The 17,990-nt window shown below is 51.1% G+C and overlaps 2 protein-coding genes across 5 annotated transcripts; both read left to right on the forward strand.

Annotated features, from left to right (window-relative positions):
• Positions 1-863: 863 nt before the first annotated feature.
• On the forward strand, positions 864-10,408 carry SLC25A19 (solute carrier family 25 member 19). 4 transcript variants are annotated; one of them, XR_012634759.1, is made up of 7 exons: positions 864-1,262; positions 1,775-1,930; positions 2,714-2,884; positions 3,882-4,065; positions 5,223-5,353; positions 6,591-6,939; positions 9,981-10,408. XR_012634759.1 is itself a non-coding variant. In XM_074921948.1 (7 exons), the coding sequence occupies exons 1-7, from the start codon at positions 1,137-1,139 to the stop codon at positions 8,658-8,660; spliced, it is 1,035 nt and encodes a 344-aa protein (XP_074778049.1). In that variant the 5' UTR covers positions 864-1,136; the 3' UTR covers positions 8,661-10,408. The 4 variants fall into 4 exon arrangements, 3 of the variants coding, with proteins under 3 accessions (XP_074778049.1, XP_074778050.1, XP_074778051.1); XM_074921948.1 differs by having other exon boundaries at positions 6,591-6,745; positions 8,549-10,408; XM_074921949.1 differs by having other exon boundaries at positions 6,591-10,408.
• A 922-nt stretch (positions 10,409-11,330) lies between these two features.
• Positions 11,331-17,983, forward strand: MIF4GD (MIF4G domain containing). Its single transcript, XM_074922309.1, has 6 exons — positions 11,331-11,434; positions 13,447-13,583; positions 14,364-14,473; positions 14,774-14,929; positions 15,663-15,755; positions 17,023-17,983. The coding sequence occupies exons 2-6, from the start codon at positions 13,502-13,504 to the stop codon at positions 17,248-17,250; spliced, it is 669 nt and encodes a 222-aa protein (XP_074778410.1). The 5' UTR covers positions 11,331-11,434; positions 13,447-13,501; the 3' UTR covers positions 17,251-17,983.
• The last annotated feature ends 7 nt before the right edge of the window (positions 17,984-17,990 follow it).

Consider the following 17,990-nt stretch of genomic DNA (forward strand, 5'->3'; position numbering starts at 1 on the left):
GCTTGACAAGCACCTTGCGGGTCATTCTGGCTGCAGAAAGAACTGCTCCGTGGTGCTAACAAGGTGTGTGGCAGCTCTGCTGTTACCTGCGGGGAGCTGCCAGTCTGTTGGCTCTGCAGCTTCTTCCCAGCCTTTGCATCTGTTCAGAAAGTGCTTCTAAGTTTTGCAGCTGATTTTAATGCACAACAAGAGAAGGCCCGCGTGAGGGTTTGAGTGGTTTAAGTTGCTCTTAAGTATTACACTCAAATACAGATGTAACCAAGGAGTTTATGGTTGCTCAGAAAATGCCTGGCTATTCCTATATTTATCTTTAATTTGTGCCAGTAAAGTCAACATAGAAATGATTTGCAGTGTGGTTCGGAGCTCTTGGCTTTTTGGTAATGCTGTAACAGAACACGTTGCTCAAAATGATGTGCTATTTGTAACTTGGGTCTCTACTGGAAAGTTGAGAAAATCTTCCTTCCCTCGTGCTTTATAGAAGGAAATAAAATTTCTGCTCCCGTGCCTGGATAATGCCCAGGCTGAGGCCGTGGTGCAGGGGCTGCGGCACGCCAGGCCGGCATTTGTGGGTGTTCTCCTTTCCCGCTCACCGGCCTGGGCGCGTGGCGCGGCACAGCAGGTGCCGCACTGCGGAACGACCTTAAACCCGCGCGTATCTCGCCGCCAGCCGCCTGATGCAGCGGCCCGGGAGCTGCCGGCGGGCGGACCCGCCTGCAGGCGCGGCCGAGCGCCGGGGCCGAGCCCTCCATTTCGGAGGCCGCGGGACTCCATTCCCCAGCGCGCCCCGGGGCGCGCAGGCGCAGTGCTGCGCTGCGCGGTGCCGCCGGCAGCAGCGGGCGGGCGGGCGAGGCCCGCGGCGGGGAACCGGCCCTGACCGTGCACCGCCGCCCTGGGCCGCGGGCAGCCACCCGCCCCGCCCGCCGCTCGGCTCCGTACCCCGCTCCGGTGCCTGCTGTGGGCCCGTGGGGAGAGGGGCTTGCGGGGGGGCCGGTCTGCGTGGCCCCTGGAGTGAGCGGGGAGGCTGCGGGCCTTCGGGGTGAGGTGTAGCGGCTCGGTGTGGGCAGGAGCCTCTTGGCTGGGGAGGGCTCCCTGGGGCCCCTGTCCCCCTGCCCTGGCCGCGGGGACACCAGGCAGGCATGGTCGGATATGACCCCGAGGCCAAGTGCGTCTCCACGGTGGAAGCGGCTGTAGCAGGATCGGCATCTGGCTTGGTCTCTCGGGTGCTTGTCAGTCCCTTAGATGTCATCAAGATCCGCTTTCAGGTACCTTCTTATGGCATGCTCGGGGACGGGGGGTGAAGGAGCCTGTCAGAGCAGAGCTGGGCTTGTCCTGCATGAATAGGTCGCTTGTGCAACCACGGAGCACTAAATCTGCTCGTCAGCCCTCACCTACATTGTATACAGGTTATGCAAGGTAGTAGGACTATCTTGTGTCACCACTTCTGTTTATATAACTTAACTCGTGTGTTTGAATGGCATCTTGTGTTTTGTGTTTTTCATAGTTTGTTCTCTCTCTCTGCTTTTCTGAATGATCTCCGCTATCTGAATTTCACCATTATCCCTACTGATAACCTTTGTGTTGCGTGCATGTTTTTTATTCTTTTAGAACCCTCCGTAATAACATCCCAGTCCATTCTAGATGTGATTCCGTGGGAAGGCAGAATGCCACCTCGTAGCATTGGTTGCCTGACAGGGCTGTGAATTCCTGAATGGGACACTTGAGCCTTGTTGACGTATGATGTGGAATTGAAAGTATTTTCTCTATTTTCCTCCAGCTTCAGATTGAGCAGCTCTCCTCCAGAAACCCAGCAGCTAAGTATCATGGCATCTTACAAGCTGTACGGCGCATCTTCCAGGAAGAGGGGCTGGTAGCCTTCTGGAAGGGGCATGTTCCTGCTCAGTTCCTTTCAGTTGGCTACGGAGCAGTTCAGGTGAGGGGACCGGACATCACCTGGGCCCAGCATACATATGTAGGACTCTGCTTTTCTTCAGACTGGCTGCACGGGCAGCACATAAAAGATCCAGGTTTAAACTGTACTGATGCAAACCAGCCCTAGTCTCAATGATGTGTAGTTGTATAATGCTGATGTATAATTCCTAAGTTAATATTCCTGAGCTTGCTGAGCAGCCTGCCTGGAGCACAGCTAGAGAAAACTGAGTTATGGCTGTATCTGGTATCACAGACAAGCCCTGTTTGTTCCTGGCACTTGGCTTAACTGTTTGTGTTCCAAGTCTGTGTAGTTTTTTCCTTTTGTTAATGTTGTTGCCCTAACAGCTTGATAGGAGAAAATCAGTGAAGCTGATGATGGTGTGTTACACAGCGTTGTTAATGCTTAATTTATAAGTATTAACAACACTTTTAATGAGCCATGGGTGAAAGAGTAGTGGATAACCTATCTGTAATATAGCAAATATTCTTCAGGACACACAGAGCATTAAAACGAGTTTTTCCCAATTCTAAATGCAAGATTTAGCAAAAGGGTCAGAGATCAGAATATCCCAAGCATTCCCCAGGCTGCTCAGTGATCTTTACAAGGTGTTCTTTCAGCACATGCTCCAACAGGTTACAAGTTGGGGAGGACTTTTGAAGGACAGAGAGAAAAGGTGGTTAGAAGCAGTGGGTGGAGCTGTTTTGGTGAAATGGGAGAGGAGTGGGACATCCATGTCAGCGATAAGGATTGACTCCTTGACCTGTGTATGTTTGTTTCTTTAAGTTCATGGCATTTGAAAGCTTGACAAAACTGGTGCACAACGTCACCTCATACAATGCCCGCGATTCCTTTGTGCACTTTGTCTGCGGTGGACTGGCAGCTTGCACAGCCACTGTCGCAGTTCAGCCTGTTGACACGCTACGCACCCGCTTTGCTGCTCAGGGTGAGCCTAAGGTATGGCTGAGGATTTAATCTTTGGAATTATCATCCATAACAGTAGCAGTATTTTACGTGTATGACTACAGGAGGTTTGAAAAGTACGTAACAGTCTGTGGGTTAACATAAAGGAGCAGGTGCTGTTATTGGCCAGTGTTTGCACTGTTGCCAAGTTATCCCCTGTGCTGTTGACACAGCTTTCTTAATTATGTTTTGCAGTTCCAGACTGTGTTTGACTCCTGACAGGTGATCCAGAAAGGAGAAACTGTCCTTAACAGGATATCTCAATTTTCATTTTGCCTGTTGGCCATTTACAGAATGCACTCCCCAGTCTGTTGAACATCGTGTGTTTGAAACTTTCCACTTGCACAGAGTCATGTTTAGATAGTGATTGTGGTGATACTTGAAACCAGTCACCTTTCACCTGTGTTTTGTATTCTTATTTGTGTAAGAATCGGTCTCCAGGCTAATTAGGACTGTCGTAACTAGACTCATAGGGGTTTGTATCAGCCATTTCTAGTTTTTGACTTAGCCTGCACTAGAATCACAATATAATAAGAATTCTGTTGCAGGAGCAAGCAGAGCTGTTAAGAGGAAAATAGATATCTGTGATGCAGGTGGTCTCAGGCCACAGCTCTCAGCTCTGTGCCATGTTTCTTCCCCTCAGCAGCACAGCTTGGTTGTGGGATACAATGTCAGCCCAGGCCTCTCAGTGCAGAGCTAAGGACCGTTTGTTCGTTAGCCTCTTGCGGCTCAGAGGTAGGTTGAGATTGTCAGTTTACTTCTAAGAGGCACAAGGGCTTAGCTGAGAATGCTGTGTGATTCATAATATTCGAATATTCCGAATACTGTGTGATGCAAAATCACTTTATTCATCTCTTTGTGCTGAAAATCAGTCCATTGTATTTTGGGCAGTGGGAAATGCCTGTCCTTGTTACTGGGAAACAGCCTGACCTTTGGTTTGCTGGTTTTAAGCCTGTCTCACTAGGGAGTCAGCCTCTCCTTTATTGTCTAGATCTATCACAACCTTCGCCATGCAGTGGTGACGATGTACCAGGCAGAAGGGCCTCGGACTTTCTACAGAGGCTTGACCCCCACAATCATTGCTATCTTTCCATATGCTGGTCTCCAGTTCTCCTTCTACAACATCCTGCAACAGTTTTCTGAATGGGTGATCCCAGCTGAAGGAAAGAAAGGAGGTAGGCACTTGGGACAGTGATGTCTGTGACCTGCAGAGAAAGAGAGGATGAATGCTAGTTTGAGAGACTGACATAAGCTCAGTTTTCTTTCTATCACCCTTTTTGGATGCAACATGTGAAAAGTATCTCAATTTCCCTTCTCTCATTCTGCACAAATAGTGCAAAAGTAAGTACAGGAAGTTTACAAACAGCTCCTGTTATGGAATAACCATAATCAAAATGTGGATGGATGGGGAAGTGAAGTGTCACAGGCTAGGGTACTCTTTCTTGAGCTGTGTCACGTTACTGATACTGGGGGAAGACAGTGCTGATGTAATCTTTCTGTTTCATTAGTGCTATGGGGACAGGACTCTTGGACTTCCGTCGGAAATCTGCCTGCAGATTCTAGCACAGCTGTTACAGAAAAGGATTCATTTAGCCTAATTTAAAACTGCCAAGCTCTTGATTTGATATTTTTATGTTGATTTCTAGCTCTAAGAGAACCTCATCCTGATGGAACCTGTCCCCTTGACAGCTCTGGATACTAGTGCCTCCCTGAGAGAGAGGGTGTGCAGCATCAGCATGGTGTTGTTCCTTAATAGAATTTCTTCAGTGGAGGAACTATACTTTTCAATATTATGTCTGCATATTTATTTTTAGATGGCAGAGGATTTGTGCTGGGAACTTGGGAAATAGTCTAATATCACAAAACTCAATTCCTTCAAGCCTCTGAAGTCATCAGGCAGTGTCAACTTGTGACTTATTCCAATCCAGAATAAATCAGATTGAGCAATCAGGAGTGTAAGATTTCCCGGGACTGGGCTTTTATTGGGGGGCATGAAAACTTTTCCACCCACTAGTGGCAGGTTCTCTGGTGACTGGATTGATTTTTTTTTTTTTTTTTTTTTGTGCAACGCCACTCGGCAGAGCAAAGACATAAATCAGTGTAATGAACCAAAATGAGCTGTTACGCTTTGGCTCTAACAACCATTGCGAGACTGATGTAGAAAATACAGATTGAGGTTCTGTGGCCCAAACTGTCCTGAAGAGGTAACTTTTTGGCCTTACTTCTTGTGAAAAGTGATTTTTAACTTCACCTCTCATGATCTTTAATCAGAACTCCCTGCTAATCCTCTTTTTTCCCCTCACCACTATCCTCTCCCCTTTCTGCTTCTCAGGCAACGTTAAAAACCTTGTTTGTGGCAGCTGTGCTGGAATCATCAGCAAAACCCTCACTTACCCTTTTGACGTGTTCAAAAAACGACTACAAGTGGGTGGCTTTGAGCATGCCCGGGCAGCCTTTGGGCAGGTGAGAGATGTTGGAATTGTCTGATTTTCTTGAATGTGGATTTGCATCACGACAATCCAGAGCCTATCCATCGCACCAGAATGCAGCAGTGATTCACCAGTGGTACCTGTTGGGTCATATTTGGGTTGGGAACTCCCCGGGAACTTCTGAGAGCTGAGCGTTGGTCTCACTTAATGATGAGAATAGCTGCATAAATATTCTGGGTTAATTTTATGACATTGTCCAACATATCTGTGCTCTGCCTCCTCCTCCATCTCCATCAGGTTGGCTGTCTTGGAGCTGAGGGTGAGTTAGGCAGGCAAAGGAGTTTTGATTTACTTTACTTTTCTAGTTGCAGCTTGGTATTTCTGATTCAGGACCAAATTACTAGCAGAGGATTACACTAGCTTTATGATGGGATTGCCTGACTGTCAGGATCCTTTCCTGCAGTTAACATTTAACATTTTGAGACAAGGAATGGGCACCAAGTGTTCAGCATGTGTCTTATGTACCAGAACGTCCTGAAATTCAAAGCAAATTAAATACTTTCAGTGTTCTTCAGCACCATCCTTGCTACCTTGAAATACTCTGTAAGATAAATACAGATCTTTTCAGGAACTATCTCTTTTTTTTCCGTGAAATGTGGAAATTTTCTTTTCTCCTTCAAATTCCTTGGATTTGAGAAGCAAATCAGTCTGTACCTCAAGAAACTCTGGGGTAGGAATTTGAAGTCTTAACCTATTTCAGTGGATGCTTTTCCAGTGAAGTACAGAATTTGTTCTTAGCATTGATGTGTCACAGGATGTTAACCCTTCACAGTGTGACACAATGACATGCAGACAGCTAATTTAGAGACTTCTAAGTGCTGAAGTTGTGTTTTCTTTCTGTCAGAAAACTGAAAAATTTTTCTTCCTTATAGAGCAAAGGGAATGGAAAACAGTAACAGCACAGTCTGAAATAACTTCACAAACTTGTACCACAAATAGTATGTGCTGTTGTAGCATAAAGATCTTAGGCCATTCAATTAGAATGATCTGCATAAGCCATTGCTGATGCAAAATATGTACTTCTCCTCCACCCCACTCTCTACAAACTGGCTCTCTGAAACTTCCAGTTAGTTATAATAATAGCCAGAAAGACATCTCCAGGCTGCACATCCAGATTATGTTTCTGTGGTATAGTTTGGGGATTTTAGTTCTTTTCCAGGTGAGTTGTCCTGGAGTTTCCTTGTTTAATCTTTTTGCCATTTCTCTCCCAGGTACGGATCTATAGGGGTTTCCTGGACTGCATAAGGCAGATCATGCGAGAGGAGGGCCCGGGTGGATTCTTTAAGGGCCTTTCGCCCAGCTTGCTGAAGGCTGCTGTCTCGACTGGCCTTGTTTTCTTCTGGTATGAGCTGTTCTGCAGCCTGCTGTGTGCCCTGAAGAGCAGCGACAGCACTACAAGGACAGAAGGCTGAAAGGGACATGTATGTGGCTACCTGGTATCTCCCCAAGGAGGGGAAACTGATGGCTTTGCTCTGTCATGAGCATGTTGGAAATGTCAGAGCTTCCAAAGCTCCACCAGCCTGGAGGAAATCACCTCCTGGGACCAAGCAGAAGGAGAAGGTGACCGCAGTTCTGCTGAAGATACTGAACTGCTTTGCTGGAAGCTGTTTAGCTGAGCACTTTTTTTTCTCTAATATCAGCATACATTTAGTGTGGAGGGGGGGGAACCAAGCAGACGACTACCTAGCAGAGACTCTGCTCTGAAAAGGCGCCCAATCAAGTGGGTGAATTCCTGTGCTTGCGCTGGATCACAGGGAGGGATCCTGGCCTAGTGCTGCTTAACCAACCCAATGTCACTTCCTATCACTGCATCCGCACAGCTTTATTTCCTTGCTCCACGGCCTGCTGTCCGCACCATATTCTTTTCTCTGTGTTGCACAGATAGCTCTGTCCCGCTGCTGTGAACTCAGTTACAACCTCTTTAATGTGCACTGACCCTTGGTTATCCTTTGCTGCCAGCTGCTGCTTCTTGATTACCACTTGCTGGCTGCACATTCTCAGCCACCTTAAACACAGAAAAAGTGGATCATGCTGACCCAAACTTTCTTTAACTCTGGAGAGCTTGATTGTATCCTAAGTGCCCATTTCTCTTCCTGCATGTCTTGCCATGCATCTCTTAGGGTTTTGCATTGCCTCAGTCATGCTTTTTAGACCTGCAGATGAAGAACCCCGCTCTAAGGGGATTCAACGCACAAGTCCAATGCTTACTTCAGGGTTCTTTGCTTCAATGCAGTGAGTAAACAAATGCTGTATAGAGTTTTAGAAATACTTAGTCTAAGTTGGAATAATGAAGGAAGAGTCCTGTGGAAATTAGCAAATGTCTTTTTAAAATACTACCTTCGAATGTTTCTAGCAAGTATTTCTGTAGTGGCCTCAAAACATTTCTGAACCTCAGTCCTACAGTGGTGCTAACAGATGAAAATGCTTTGACAAGATCAGCAGAAGTGACAGGGCTGAACATCTGATCAGGATTGGTTGACTTAGGATGGTTTTTGACAAGAAAAAGATGGTTGAATTGGAGCTGAAGAAGTGTTTTTCAGGAATCTCAAAGGTTTGTGAATGGTTGAAGAAAAAAAAAAACCAAACCCGACTCTGATTTACTTAACAGGGGAAAAAGAGGAAAATTACTTTCTTCCTCCTCTTTTATTCTCTGTTTTTTCAAGCTGAGCAGGGTGTGGCTGGACCAGTGTGTGGAAGGCAGACTTCTGAGGAAGAGCCACTGTGATACAAAAGCATGTTAGTCATCTGGCAAGTGGTGGGTAGGGCAGAGCAGTTATTTAGAGGATGATTTGATGGTTCTTCTCTTAATGCAGGGCTTTTTGTGGCTCTCTTGCAACATTCAGGGTGTTAATCCCAAATGGTCTGGCCAGATTCCAGCCTGACCAATTCCATTCTGTTGACGGCAACTTCTCCTGATGATTTTGAGCATATCAGCATTGCTCACTTATCCTGAACTGGTTTTTAAAGAGCAGCTGTTTCACGGGTGGCTGAGGTATCTAGAGAGATTCCTTCCAAGCCCAGGCCAAATAACTTTGTGTCTGCTGTGATTTGAGATCTTGGAGTGCAAAAAGTGGCTGTTTCACTGCAGGTGATGGAGAGCTATGTAAAATCTAATTCATTGAGCAGTGTCAGGCAGGAGGCTGATATGTGATCCTCAAAGAAGAGTGAGTGTTAGCTGCAAGTACTCTAAAAAGAGGAGAAAATGCAAAGAATGTGGAGTAAAGTTTCTCAAAGTGCCTCAATCCTGTTGGCATTTTCCTGTGTTATTTAGGCTCTTCTGAGACTTCCCCAAAATCTTAACAATATTTTGCTTTTGTTTGTTGTTCATCTGTTGTTCTTGGAAAGGCATCATAACTGGAATTAACTCAGCCTCATGACATCCTTCTGAGGGAGAGAAATACCTTGTTTCGAAACAGACACAAACAGGTTGGGATTGCTACTGTCTTTTGGCTGCTGGTAGAGGGGAATGCTGTCATGGTTAGCAGGGATAGGACTGGCCACAGCAGAAAATTTTCTGGGCTGAACTAGGCTTCCATAGGAAACTGGGACTCGTGCATCCTGTCTAAACATTACAAGACTCGCGTTTTCCACTTTATGTCAGAGCTGCTGTTAAACTGCACAAAACAAGGGGAAACTGGTTAGGAACTCAGAAGTGGGAATTGCAACCTCTGGAATAGGGGGTGAGTTGCTTTGGCTGTCACAGGGGTAATGAATAAACAGAAAACTATGTGCTCTGCTAAGATGATGTTCCTCAAGGGCTGTGGAGCTTGAGGTGAAGCAGGCATACAGCTTTAGGGACGTGCAACTCAGCTGCTCCACGGAGAGGGCAGCAATGGAGAGTATAGAGCTTTTTTTCCTCTTTGGGATAGTTTTTTCCTCCACCCTCCGTTAAGTGAGCTTGCCTCCATCCAACAGATGGCAAGGTCAGAGCTTAAGTTGTGCCAGTCTGGCCCAGGCTGCGAAGACGCTCCCTGGTCGGAGGGCTTTGGGGCACAGCCTGCTTTATGTATCCCTTCAGGCTGTCATGAATGTTATAGACCCAGAAAGGCACCTGGTCTTCTAGTGAGTGAGGGAGAAAGAAGTGACGACCTCAGCCAAACAATATTGGAAGTTGTGTCTAACAGTTGTTTCATCATTTGCCTCTGGTCAGCAAATTTGAGACAGCAGCATCTGTCTCAAATTTCCGACATGCACTTGGCTCACTGGGAGTCGCTGCTGGGGAAGGGAATATTGTTTTCTCTTTGGGAATGAGAGTGGTTTAAGTGCAAAGCACTAGGAGGGACAGGTCTTATTTCTGATGCTGCTCTGGCAAAACACACACTGAAGATAAATCTCTTAGAAATAGAGAAGCAGGAGATGGGAGAGAGAGATCTGTAGTCACCTTGTTCTCCCATGTGCTGGGACAGATTTGCTCTCAGAAACGCAGCACACCAGTTCAGCTTCCAGTGACTCAACGTGGTGAGTGACTTGCTGTGAGACTGCCGGAGTTTGCCGGTTGGGGTGACTGGGATTTCACTCTGATGTAATCCGATCGGGGGGGATTTGCGTTGCCTGAAATTCACCTCACAAGCTGCTCAGCAGTTACATCTGTTTTCTTCTAGTGCCTTTTACCATCAGAACATCCAAATGCACTTTAGCAGGCAAAGTGTGCCAGTCGGGTTGCACGGGGGTTGTCAGGGGATCCACCATCGCTCTTCGCTGGCCTTCGCACACCAGTTTGGGGAGGAACACACTGTTCTGCAGCACCAGCTGGCTTGCCGAGTTTCTAGGACAATCCTATTCTCAGGATGCTCATCCAGAGCTGCACAGCATCGTTTTTGAAAAGAAATGAATGTTTTACAGTCGGGCTTGGAATAGATTGTATTAAATTTGGGGTTAAGTTTCTCTTGTGATGTAGAACTGTAATTCTCTGCGGCGTTTTGCTGTGTTGCCTGAGTGGATCTTTTGCAGCAGCTGTTGTCTGAAAGCATCCGAGCACAATGCGTGCCTACCTTTGAGAAAAGGTACATTAAATATTTTGTTATGCCTGTGTCTGGCTGCAGTATATTTATTGTTTTCCTCCTAGCACGTACGCTCGGCTGGACTCTGCAGGGCAGCCGTGGCCCTCCTGCTGCCCAGAGGGGAGGATGATCCGGGCCCACAGTGCGGGGTGCCAGGAGCCATGTGGTTTTCCCTTCCCATCGCTGGGTGCTTCTCACCGCGGGGCAGGACCGACCGGTCCCCTCTGCGGTGCGGGGTGAGACTCTGGGTATGGTGTGGCTGTTGAGAACCGCACCGAGGGGTTTGTGCCGGTCCCACTGCTGTGCCCGGGAGGGGCTGTCGGAGCCACGGCGGCTGGTCCTGAGCCAGGCCCTCGGGGTGGACGAGTTCAGGCTTTGTGTCTAGCCAGACCCCACAGCGCTGCAGAAAATGTTCCCAAACTGCTCAGTCTGCGTTTCCCGAGGCTGTTCTCTGGTTTCAGCAGCCTGGCTGCTCTGCTCTCCTCTAAATGCTGCGAAGGCTTCACCCCCCGACGGGTCTTCCCCTGTGAAATGGTTGGGAGTTTAAAGTTAAAACGTGCAGTATGTTCTACCACGCTCTGCTCCTGTTGCAGTGAGTTAGTTTAGTGCATCTCCCCTTTCCTGATTCTTTTTCTTGCTGTTTATTTTGTTTATGCCACCCCGCTGCTGCCTGCCCTGCCCTGGAGGGGAGGACGGATTAAACGCGGTTTTCACGCGGAGAGCGGCAGCGCGGTGCAGCTTTCGCCGGGAGAGCCCGGCCGGTGCTCGCTGGGGGAGCCCCGAGGGGACCGGGACAGAGGGGTAAGTGCTGCCGCCCAAACCGGGGGAGCCCGGGGGAGCCCCGGGGATCGGCGCCGTGGCCCGGCGCTCGCAGGCGGTGGCGCTGCCGCGGTTCTCCCGCCCTGTCCCGGCCCGTCCCTCCCCCGGCTCAGGCGAGGAAATGACCTAAGAGGAAACCTGGGCCGTGCCGGGAGGGAGCGGGGCCGGGGCGGCGGCGCCCGGGACGCTCCGGCGATGCCCCGGCGGCCTGAGGAGCCAGCGGGGGCGGCCGGCAGGTCGGTGGGGCTGCGCCCGGCAACCCCTGCCCTGCCCGGGGGGCGGGGGGGGACGCTTTCCCCCGGGATCCGCCGCTCCCTCCGTCCCCGGGGCCTCTTGGGCTTGTGCTGCCCCGCGGGGCTGGGGCGAGGCGGGGCAGCACCGGGGGTGCCCGGGGGTCCAGGGACCCCGGGGTCCAGGTACCCCGGCCAGGAGGCGGCTCGGCGGGGGTGGGACGGGGGTCCCGGGTGGCTGGTAGTGCCCCAGGGGTGGCAGAGGAGACCCGCTGCTCTTCTCCCTCTCCTTGCGGTGCCAGGGCCCGTCCCGCTGGGTACCGCCGCGCAGACCGAGGGTGCTCCCCCCAGCCACGCCAGCCCCTGGCACAGCTGGTCTGGTGGGGACCATTCGCAGAGGAGGAATCGGTCCCCACGGGCCACGCTGTGCCCAGTGTCACCTGCTGCCACCCGCCCTTCAAGCTCTGGGGCAGATGAGGCCTGGCTGGTTTTACGCTCGCTGCGGTGGTTTGCTCTGGGCAGGGTTATTTGGCACAGCAGTTCAAAGCAGCCGTGCCCGTCCCCGCAGAGCCGGGGGGAAGGATGCTCTGGGAGGGGTGCTGGGTGGTGGCGGCAGAGACGCTGCCAGACAGGCTCAGGAGCTTCCCGCCGTGCTGCGTGTGGCGCTGAGCCCTCGCCCGATTCCTGCTGCCCGGTGATGCTGGTGGTGGGACACGGGGCTGCTGGTGAGCTTGGGCCGCTCTGCTGGCAGCGCAGAATGCTGTGAGTGCAGATACAGAGGGAGAAAAACCATGCGGAAGGAAGAGAGGTCGGATGGGAAGGCGTTTGCAAAGCAGATGCGGCACAGAGGGCACCCAGCTGCTTGTGAATCCATCTGGGAAAGAAACCTCTGTGCAGGTCCCAGGGCAGGTAACACTGCGCAGGTGAGAGCTTCAGCTGCGAGAGCAGGTTGTCACCCCCGTGGGCCAAAGTCTGTCCTGGGTCTCACGTGGGGGGCAGACAGGCCTCTACCCACCAGTGAGCCCTGATCTCTGCTCCGAGTTACACGTTGTGCCATGGCTTCATGGCCAGTGGCGTGTGCGAGGGGTTGGGCTGCCTGCCGTACGTGCCCCATGCCTCTAAAGGGCTCTTCAGCTTTAATCGGGGCAGGGACCTGTTTGTAGAGAGGGGTGAGTAATGGCCCAGGAATTTCGACGAGCTGGCGAAATTCATTTGGCCGATTGCCTTCTCGTATTTGTGCTGCGGGTCCGGCCAGCTGGCATTTTGCATCCAGCAGATCATCTCGTGTGCTTGTCAAAGAGCCCTTCCTCTCTGTGCCGTGCGTACCCTCTTGCTGTCTTTGCTCTATCACGAAGCAGAAGAAAATTAATCTAGAGGCTACTTAGGAGCACCGTTTGTACTGCAGCGAGCTGTGCTCGGCTGCAGGGGGATGAGGCAGGAGCTGTTGCTGTTGGGGGTTTGGCTGCAGAGCTTGTGTCTCGCTGGGAGCTGCAGGGGCCTGGCTCTGGTGCAGGAGAGGTGCTCTGCTCACTCTGGTGAGTTTACAGTTGGATGTTTAGATGCTGGGTTTGATTTTTCCCAGACTTTGGTGTGAAATTGGCTGAATTGGTGTTTCAAAGGTCTAAGGGAGCAGCTGCATAGGGTGCTCCTGTGTGTGCTTCCCTGTGATACAGCCATAGGGAAGCCTTCTGAGGTGAGATAGGCATATTTTGGGGCTGCCTTGGTGTGCTGTCTGCTTTGAACCTGCAGATCAACAGATTGAAACACATTTTTCATGTCAGAGAGACGTAAAGGCTCTGAAGATGGAGTTGTATCATAAGTTGGTAGGAAACAAGGCTTGAAAAGATGTGGGAGTGAGACTTTGCTCAGATCTAGGGCTGAACTGGGTGCCCCTAATAACAGAGGTGGGAGGGCTGTCAGGATAACAGCCTGTGCTCCAGCCTGAGATGGGATTTGCCAAATGGCTGGGTGAAGGTCTGCTTCTCTGTCCAACTAAGCTTCCTGTGCTCTTTCCCCAGGCACTGTCACTAGCCCATCCATTGCCTTGACTCTTGCCCTTGGAGGAAGCCAGTCATGGGGGAAACAGGCAAAGAAGAGTATAAAATACAGTCATTCGACAGTGAGACTCAGAAGCTGCTGAAAACAGCCCTCAAAGGTCAGCAGGCTTTTTACTAGCTCCTCTGCCACATGCAGCGTGGCTGGCAGATGAGGCTGGATGCTTGGACCCCTTTAAGGGACACCGATTGCTAAGTGTAGTAAAGCTGTTTCATAAATACCGTTCATCCCTGACTGGGTCTCATTGGTGAATCTTCTCCGGGAAGGTCTTCACTCCCTGACTCTTCTTGCCCCCTCTCACCTTCTCCCCAATATTTAATGGTGCAGTGGTTCAAACAGCTCCTGGTTCTCATTGTTGGGGTTTTCTCTGATTTTGGGGTACCCTCCTCTCCTGCTCTAACCCAGCATCTGTCCCTGGACCTGGCCTCTCACCCCTCTCCAGTGACTAGTTCCTGCCCTCTGCCCGTCCCCACTGCGGGGCCGTCTTGTCCTCCCGGTGTCTCCTGCTCACCAGTCACATCTCTAGTCACAACCCAGTGGGAGTTTGCATGTCTGGCTCCTGCTAACCCAGCGTTGAAGCAGTGCTTTGGTTTCAGATCAGCTTCCTGCCTCCCATATTACCTGCTTTCCTCCATTGCTTTCCCATCGTGATGCCTGTGTCTCCAGCCAGGAAGGACCATGCACCACTAGAGATGGTATCTCCAAAGCAGCTGGTGTGCTAGAGGGGCTGTGACTCTCATTGTGGGAGGGAGCGGGAGGTTTTGCACCATGTAACATGGTCGTATGAGGCCCTGTGCTGACCTTGGTTCTGTTCCAGGTACCCCAAAGCAAGCAGGGCACAAAGGGTGCTGAGTCCTGACAGGGTTTCTCTTCTCTGCAGACCCCAGCAACGTGGACCTGGAGAAAGTGGCCAATATCATAGTGGATCAGTCCCTCAAAGACTGTGTGTTCAGCAAGGAGGCAGGGCGTATCTGCTACACCATCATCCAGGTGAGAGCTCCTTGTGTCCAGACAGCAAAACACTGAAGCTATGTGGGTTGTCCCGAGGCTGGGCCAGGCGAGGCTTTGCCCCAGCCCTGTGCTCTGACCCCCCCAGTCAGCTTTCCTCTTCTGCTGCTCGCCCCGTGCAGTGGCAGCATCCAGATGAGCAGCTGGTGAGCGCAAGCTGTTAGTTGCAGCTTTCCTGCCTCTCTGGGTGATCACAGGAGCTATCTGCATGGTCCTGCATCATCCTCCCACCCCCCTCACATCCCTATTTCATCCCTCTGTCCTGCTTTTGTGGGCTCGTAGGCAGAGAGCAAACAAGTTGGCCAGAGCATTTTCCGGAGGAGCCTGCTGAACCGGCTGCAGCAGGAGTACAAGGACAGGGAGGAGCTGCGCACCCGCTCGCTCCAGGCATGGATCTGCTACGTCACCTTCATCTGCAACATCTTCGACTACCTGAGGGTAAGGAACTGGAGCAGGAGCACCCGGCTGCTGCTGCCGAGGGATGCCAGAAAGGCCTGGGCACCCAAAGATGACAGGGCAGGGGTGTTGGATGGGTATTGTAGGGAGCCCCAGGGCTGTGGGGCAGCAGTGGGGGCCAGAGCCGGTTCTCAGCACGAGGATGCTGCCAGGGCTGGTGCTACAAACAGGCATGGAGAGACAGAGCCAGCTCTGGGAACAGGCACAAAGTCTGAGCTTCCTCATTTTGTACGCGGTGTTTGAAATCCCCTGATTTGCCTGCTCCCAAATGTCCCAGACTGGATTGTTGTAGTTGGTATGAGGTCCTGGTGGGGACCGGTGGGTGCTCAGATAATTTCTAGCCCATGTACTGATGGTGTTTGTCTGCAAGCCTTCGCTGCAGTGCGTGTACTTGGATGCCTGCTTGGAGTAGATGTAAAAATGATACAAGTAGAGCTGCAGACAGGAAAAATGCTGTTGCAACAAGTGTATTTCCCATGAGTATCTGCTTACGTTTAAAAATAGGTGGTTTTTACATCATTTGTTCAGCTTCTTTGGCTCCTGGAGACTCGAATGTCTGGTCTCCTACATAAATCCCACCAATACAGCATTTGGCAGCACAGTTAAGTTCTGTTCCCTTCTCCTTTGAAGAGCAGCAAGGGAACGACTATTTAAAATAGCTGCAGGCTCCTCCTTTTCTGGCCCCAAGCTGATGATGGCTCCTGCCTCCTTACAGGTGAACAACATGCCCATGATGGCTCTGGTGAACCCCGTTTATGACTGTCTGTTCCGGCTGGCACAGCCCGACAGCCTGCGGAAGGAGGAAGAGGTGAGTGCAGGGAAGAGGACTGGTCAGTGTTAGGTTAATGGTTGGACTACATGATCTTCAAGGTCTTTTCCAACCTAGATTCTGTGACTCTGTGAATGCGCCTGTTGTCCTGCCAGGGACCAGCAGAAGGCAGAGCCTGGGGGGTGCAGTGGGTGCTGGTGCCGAGGAGGGAGAGCTGCCTCCCTGGCATGTGCTGGAAGGAGACCCGCTGAGCAGGAGGGTTTGCAGCCCAGAAGCAGGAGGGAGGTGCTGGTTGTGAGTCCCTTGTCCAGGCTGCACGTCCTCCCTTGGGGCAGCTTTTGCCCGTTGCCCAAATGTCCTCACTGGAGATCCAGCTGTCCCTCGAAGCAGGGACTGTCCGGTGTTACACAGGTTCACCTCCCATCACGTGAGAAAAATGCAGATGACTCTCCCCCATTTTCACAGAAACCAGCTGCTTTTCCAGAGCTCTGGTTGCCGGACATGTGGAAGACCAGCTGTCACACTGACCTGTGGGGGGAGGTGATGGCAGAGAGCTGCAGTGACTGTAGGTGTGTGGAGCCGCTCCGCGTGCCTGCAGGTCCCGGGACGTGCTGGGCAGTGCTTTGTGTAGCTGCTGCTCGCCTGCCCGGGCCCGCGGCTGTGCCCGACCCCAGCGGGCTGGAAAAGGCTCCTCTGCAGCTGGAGCTTCACACACGTCTGAGTGTGCAGCAGCCTGCGTGGGGCACGGCTGAGCCGCCCCTCAGGCGAGGGTTCCTGTAAAATGTAGGGGCCCTTGGATGGGCCCTTTGGGTTTTTTTCCATCTTAGCACAACCTTCCCACCCCAGCAGCCCATCGACTTTCCCCTCTTCTCTGAAGACTCAGTTAGTGCCTGTTGCCTGCAAATCACTAAACTTTTTAGGAGCTTTAGTGCATGTTCCAACCACTTCCCTCTGCTCTTGGAGGCACCTCCTTGCTCCGGCCTTGGCTTCAGCCTTGCCATCATCTCTCGGACATCCTGCAGGGAATTAACTTTTTTCCACCTGTTGCTGGTGCATTTCTCTGGCAATTTTGTCTGAGACACACGTGAGTTCAGGACGTGCTTTTCCAGTGCTTTTGCCAGAAGAGACATTCAGCTTCCCCTGCCTCCTGTCACAGCGACTTGGGGGAAGCAGAACTGTCGCCTGTTGGAAATCCAGAAGGGGGAACAGGATGAGTTGGTCCATAAGTGACTGACAGGGACCTCCGCAGAAATGTGCCCCAGCTCCCCAGTCCTTTGTACTCAGCCATCTTCTCTTCCTTCTGAAGGTGGACTGCTTGGTCCTGCAGCTCCATCGCATCGGCGAGCAGCTGGAGAAGATGAACTCCCAGCGGATGGATGAGCTCTTCTCCCTCCTCCGAGATGGCTTCCTCCTGCAGGAGGGGCTCAGCTCCCTGTCCCAGCTCCTGCTGCTGGAGATCATCGAGTTTCGAGCTGCCGACTGGAAGATGACGGACGCTGCCCAGAAATACTATTACAGCGAAGTGATGGATTAACCTCTCTGCAGTAGAGGTGGAGAGATGGCCCCAGCGCTTTCACCAGCAAGCTTCATACCAAGTTTGAATTTCTTTTCATGTTAATGTTTTTCTAGCACTACCTGTAAATAGGATTTATACTGGCTAGAGTCTCTGGGCACGTAACTGTCAGGCTGCAACTGGTGCTAGCCTGACTTTGGAGGTTCGGAGAAGTGGGAAGGGCAGGGCAAGTTTCCCACTGATTTTGTTTAATATTGGGCTACTGCCAAAGGGCAAGGCAGGCTTCTAGCTCAAACCAGCATTTTATATCAGTGTTAAGGGAAACACAGTTTAGGCTGAGAACATTTTGGTTCACCCGAGAACCAGCAGAGCTGCGGGAGGCAGAGGAGAAGTTTTTCACAGCTCAGGTTGTACCTGGTTCTCTGGGACAAGTTGCAGAAAACACTGTGGCCTCACAAACAGCTCAACCAAGTGCTCTTTTTCACAGACTCCTAGCACGCTGGCTGTACCTGCATGCTCACAGCCTCCCTCATGGGTCACGAGCCACCAACACCTGCCACACGGCAGCCTGCAGCAAGACACGTCCCTGAGCACATGTAGCTAGGAACAAGTTTTATAAGTTTTATACAATAATTGTCATGTTTTTTCAGAATTTAGCGAGTTTCAACTATGGTATGTTTCTTATAAGAATGAGAGAAGAAAGGAAGCAAAATAGTCTATTGAAGGATTTTTTCTAATAAAAGTTTTCCACTAACAGGTGC

Source organism: Athene noctua, chromosome 18 (assembly GCF_965140245.1).
Source record: "Athene noctua chromosome 18, bAthNoc1.hap1.1, whole genome shotgun sequence".
Lineage (NCBI taxonomy): Eukaryota > Metazoa > Chordata > Aves > Strigiformes > Strigidae > Athene > Athene noctua.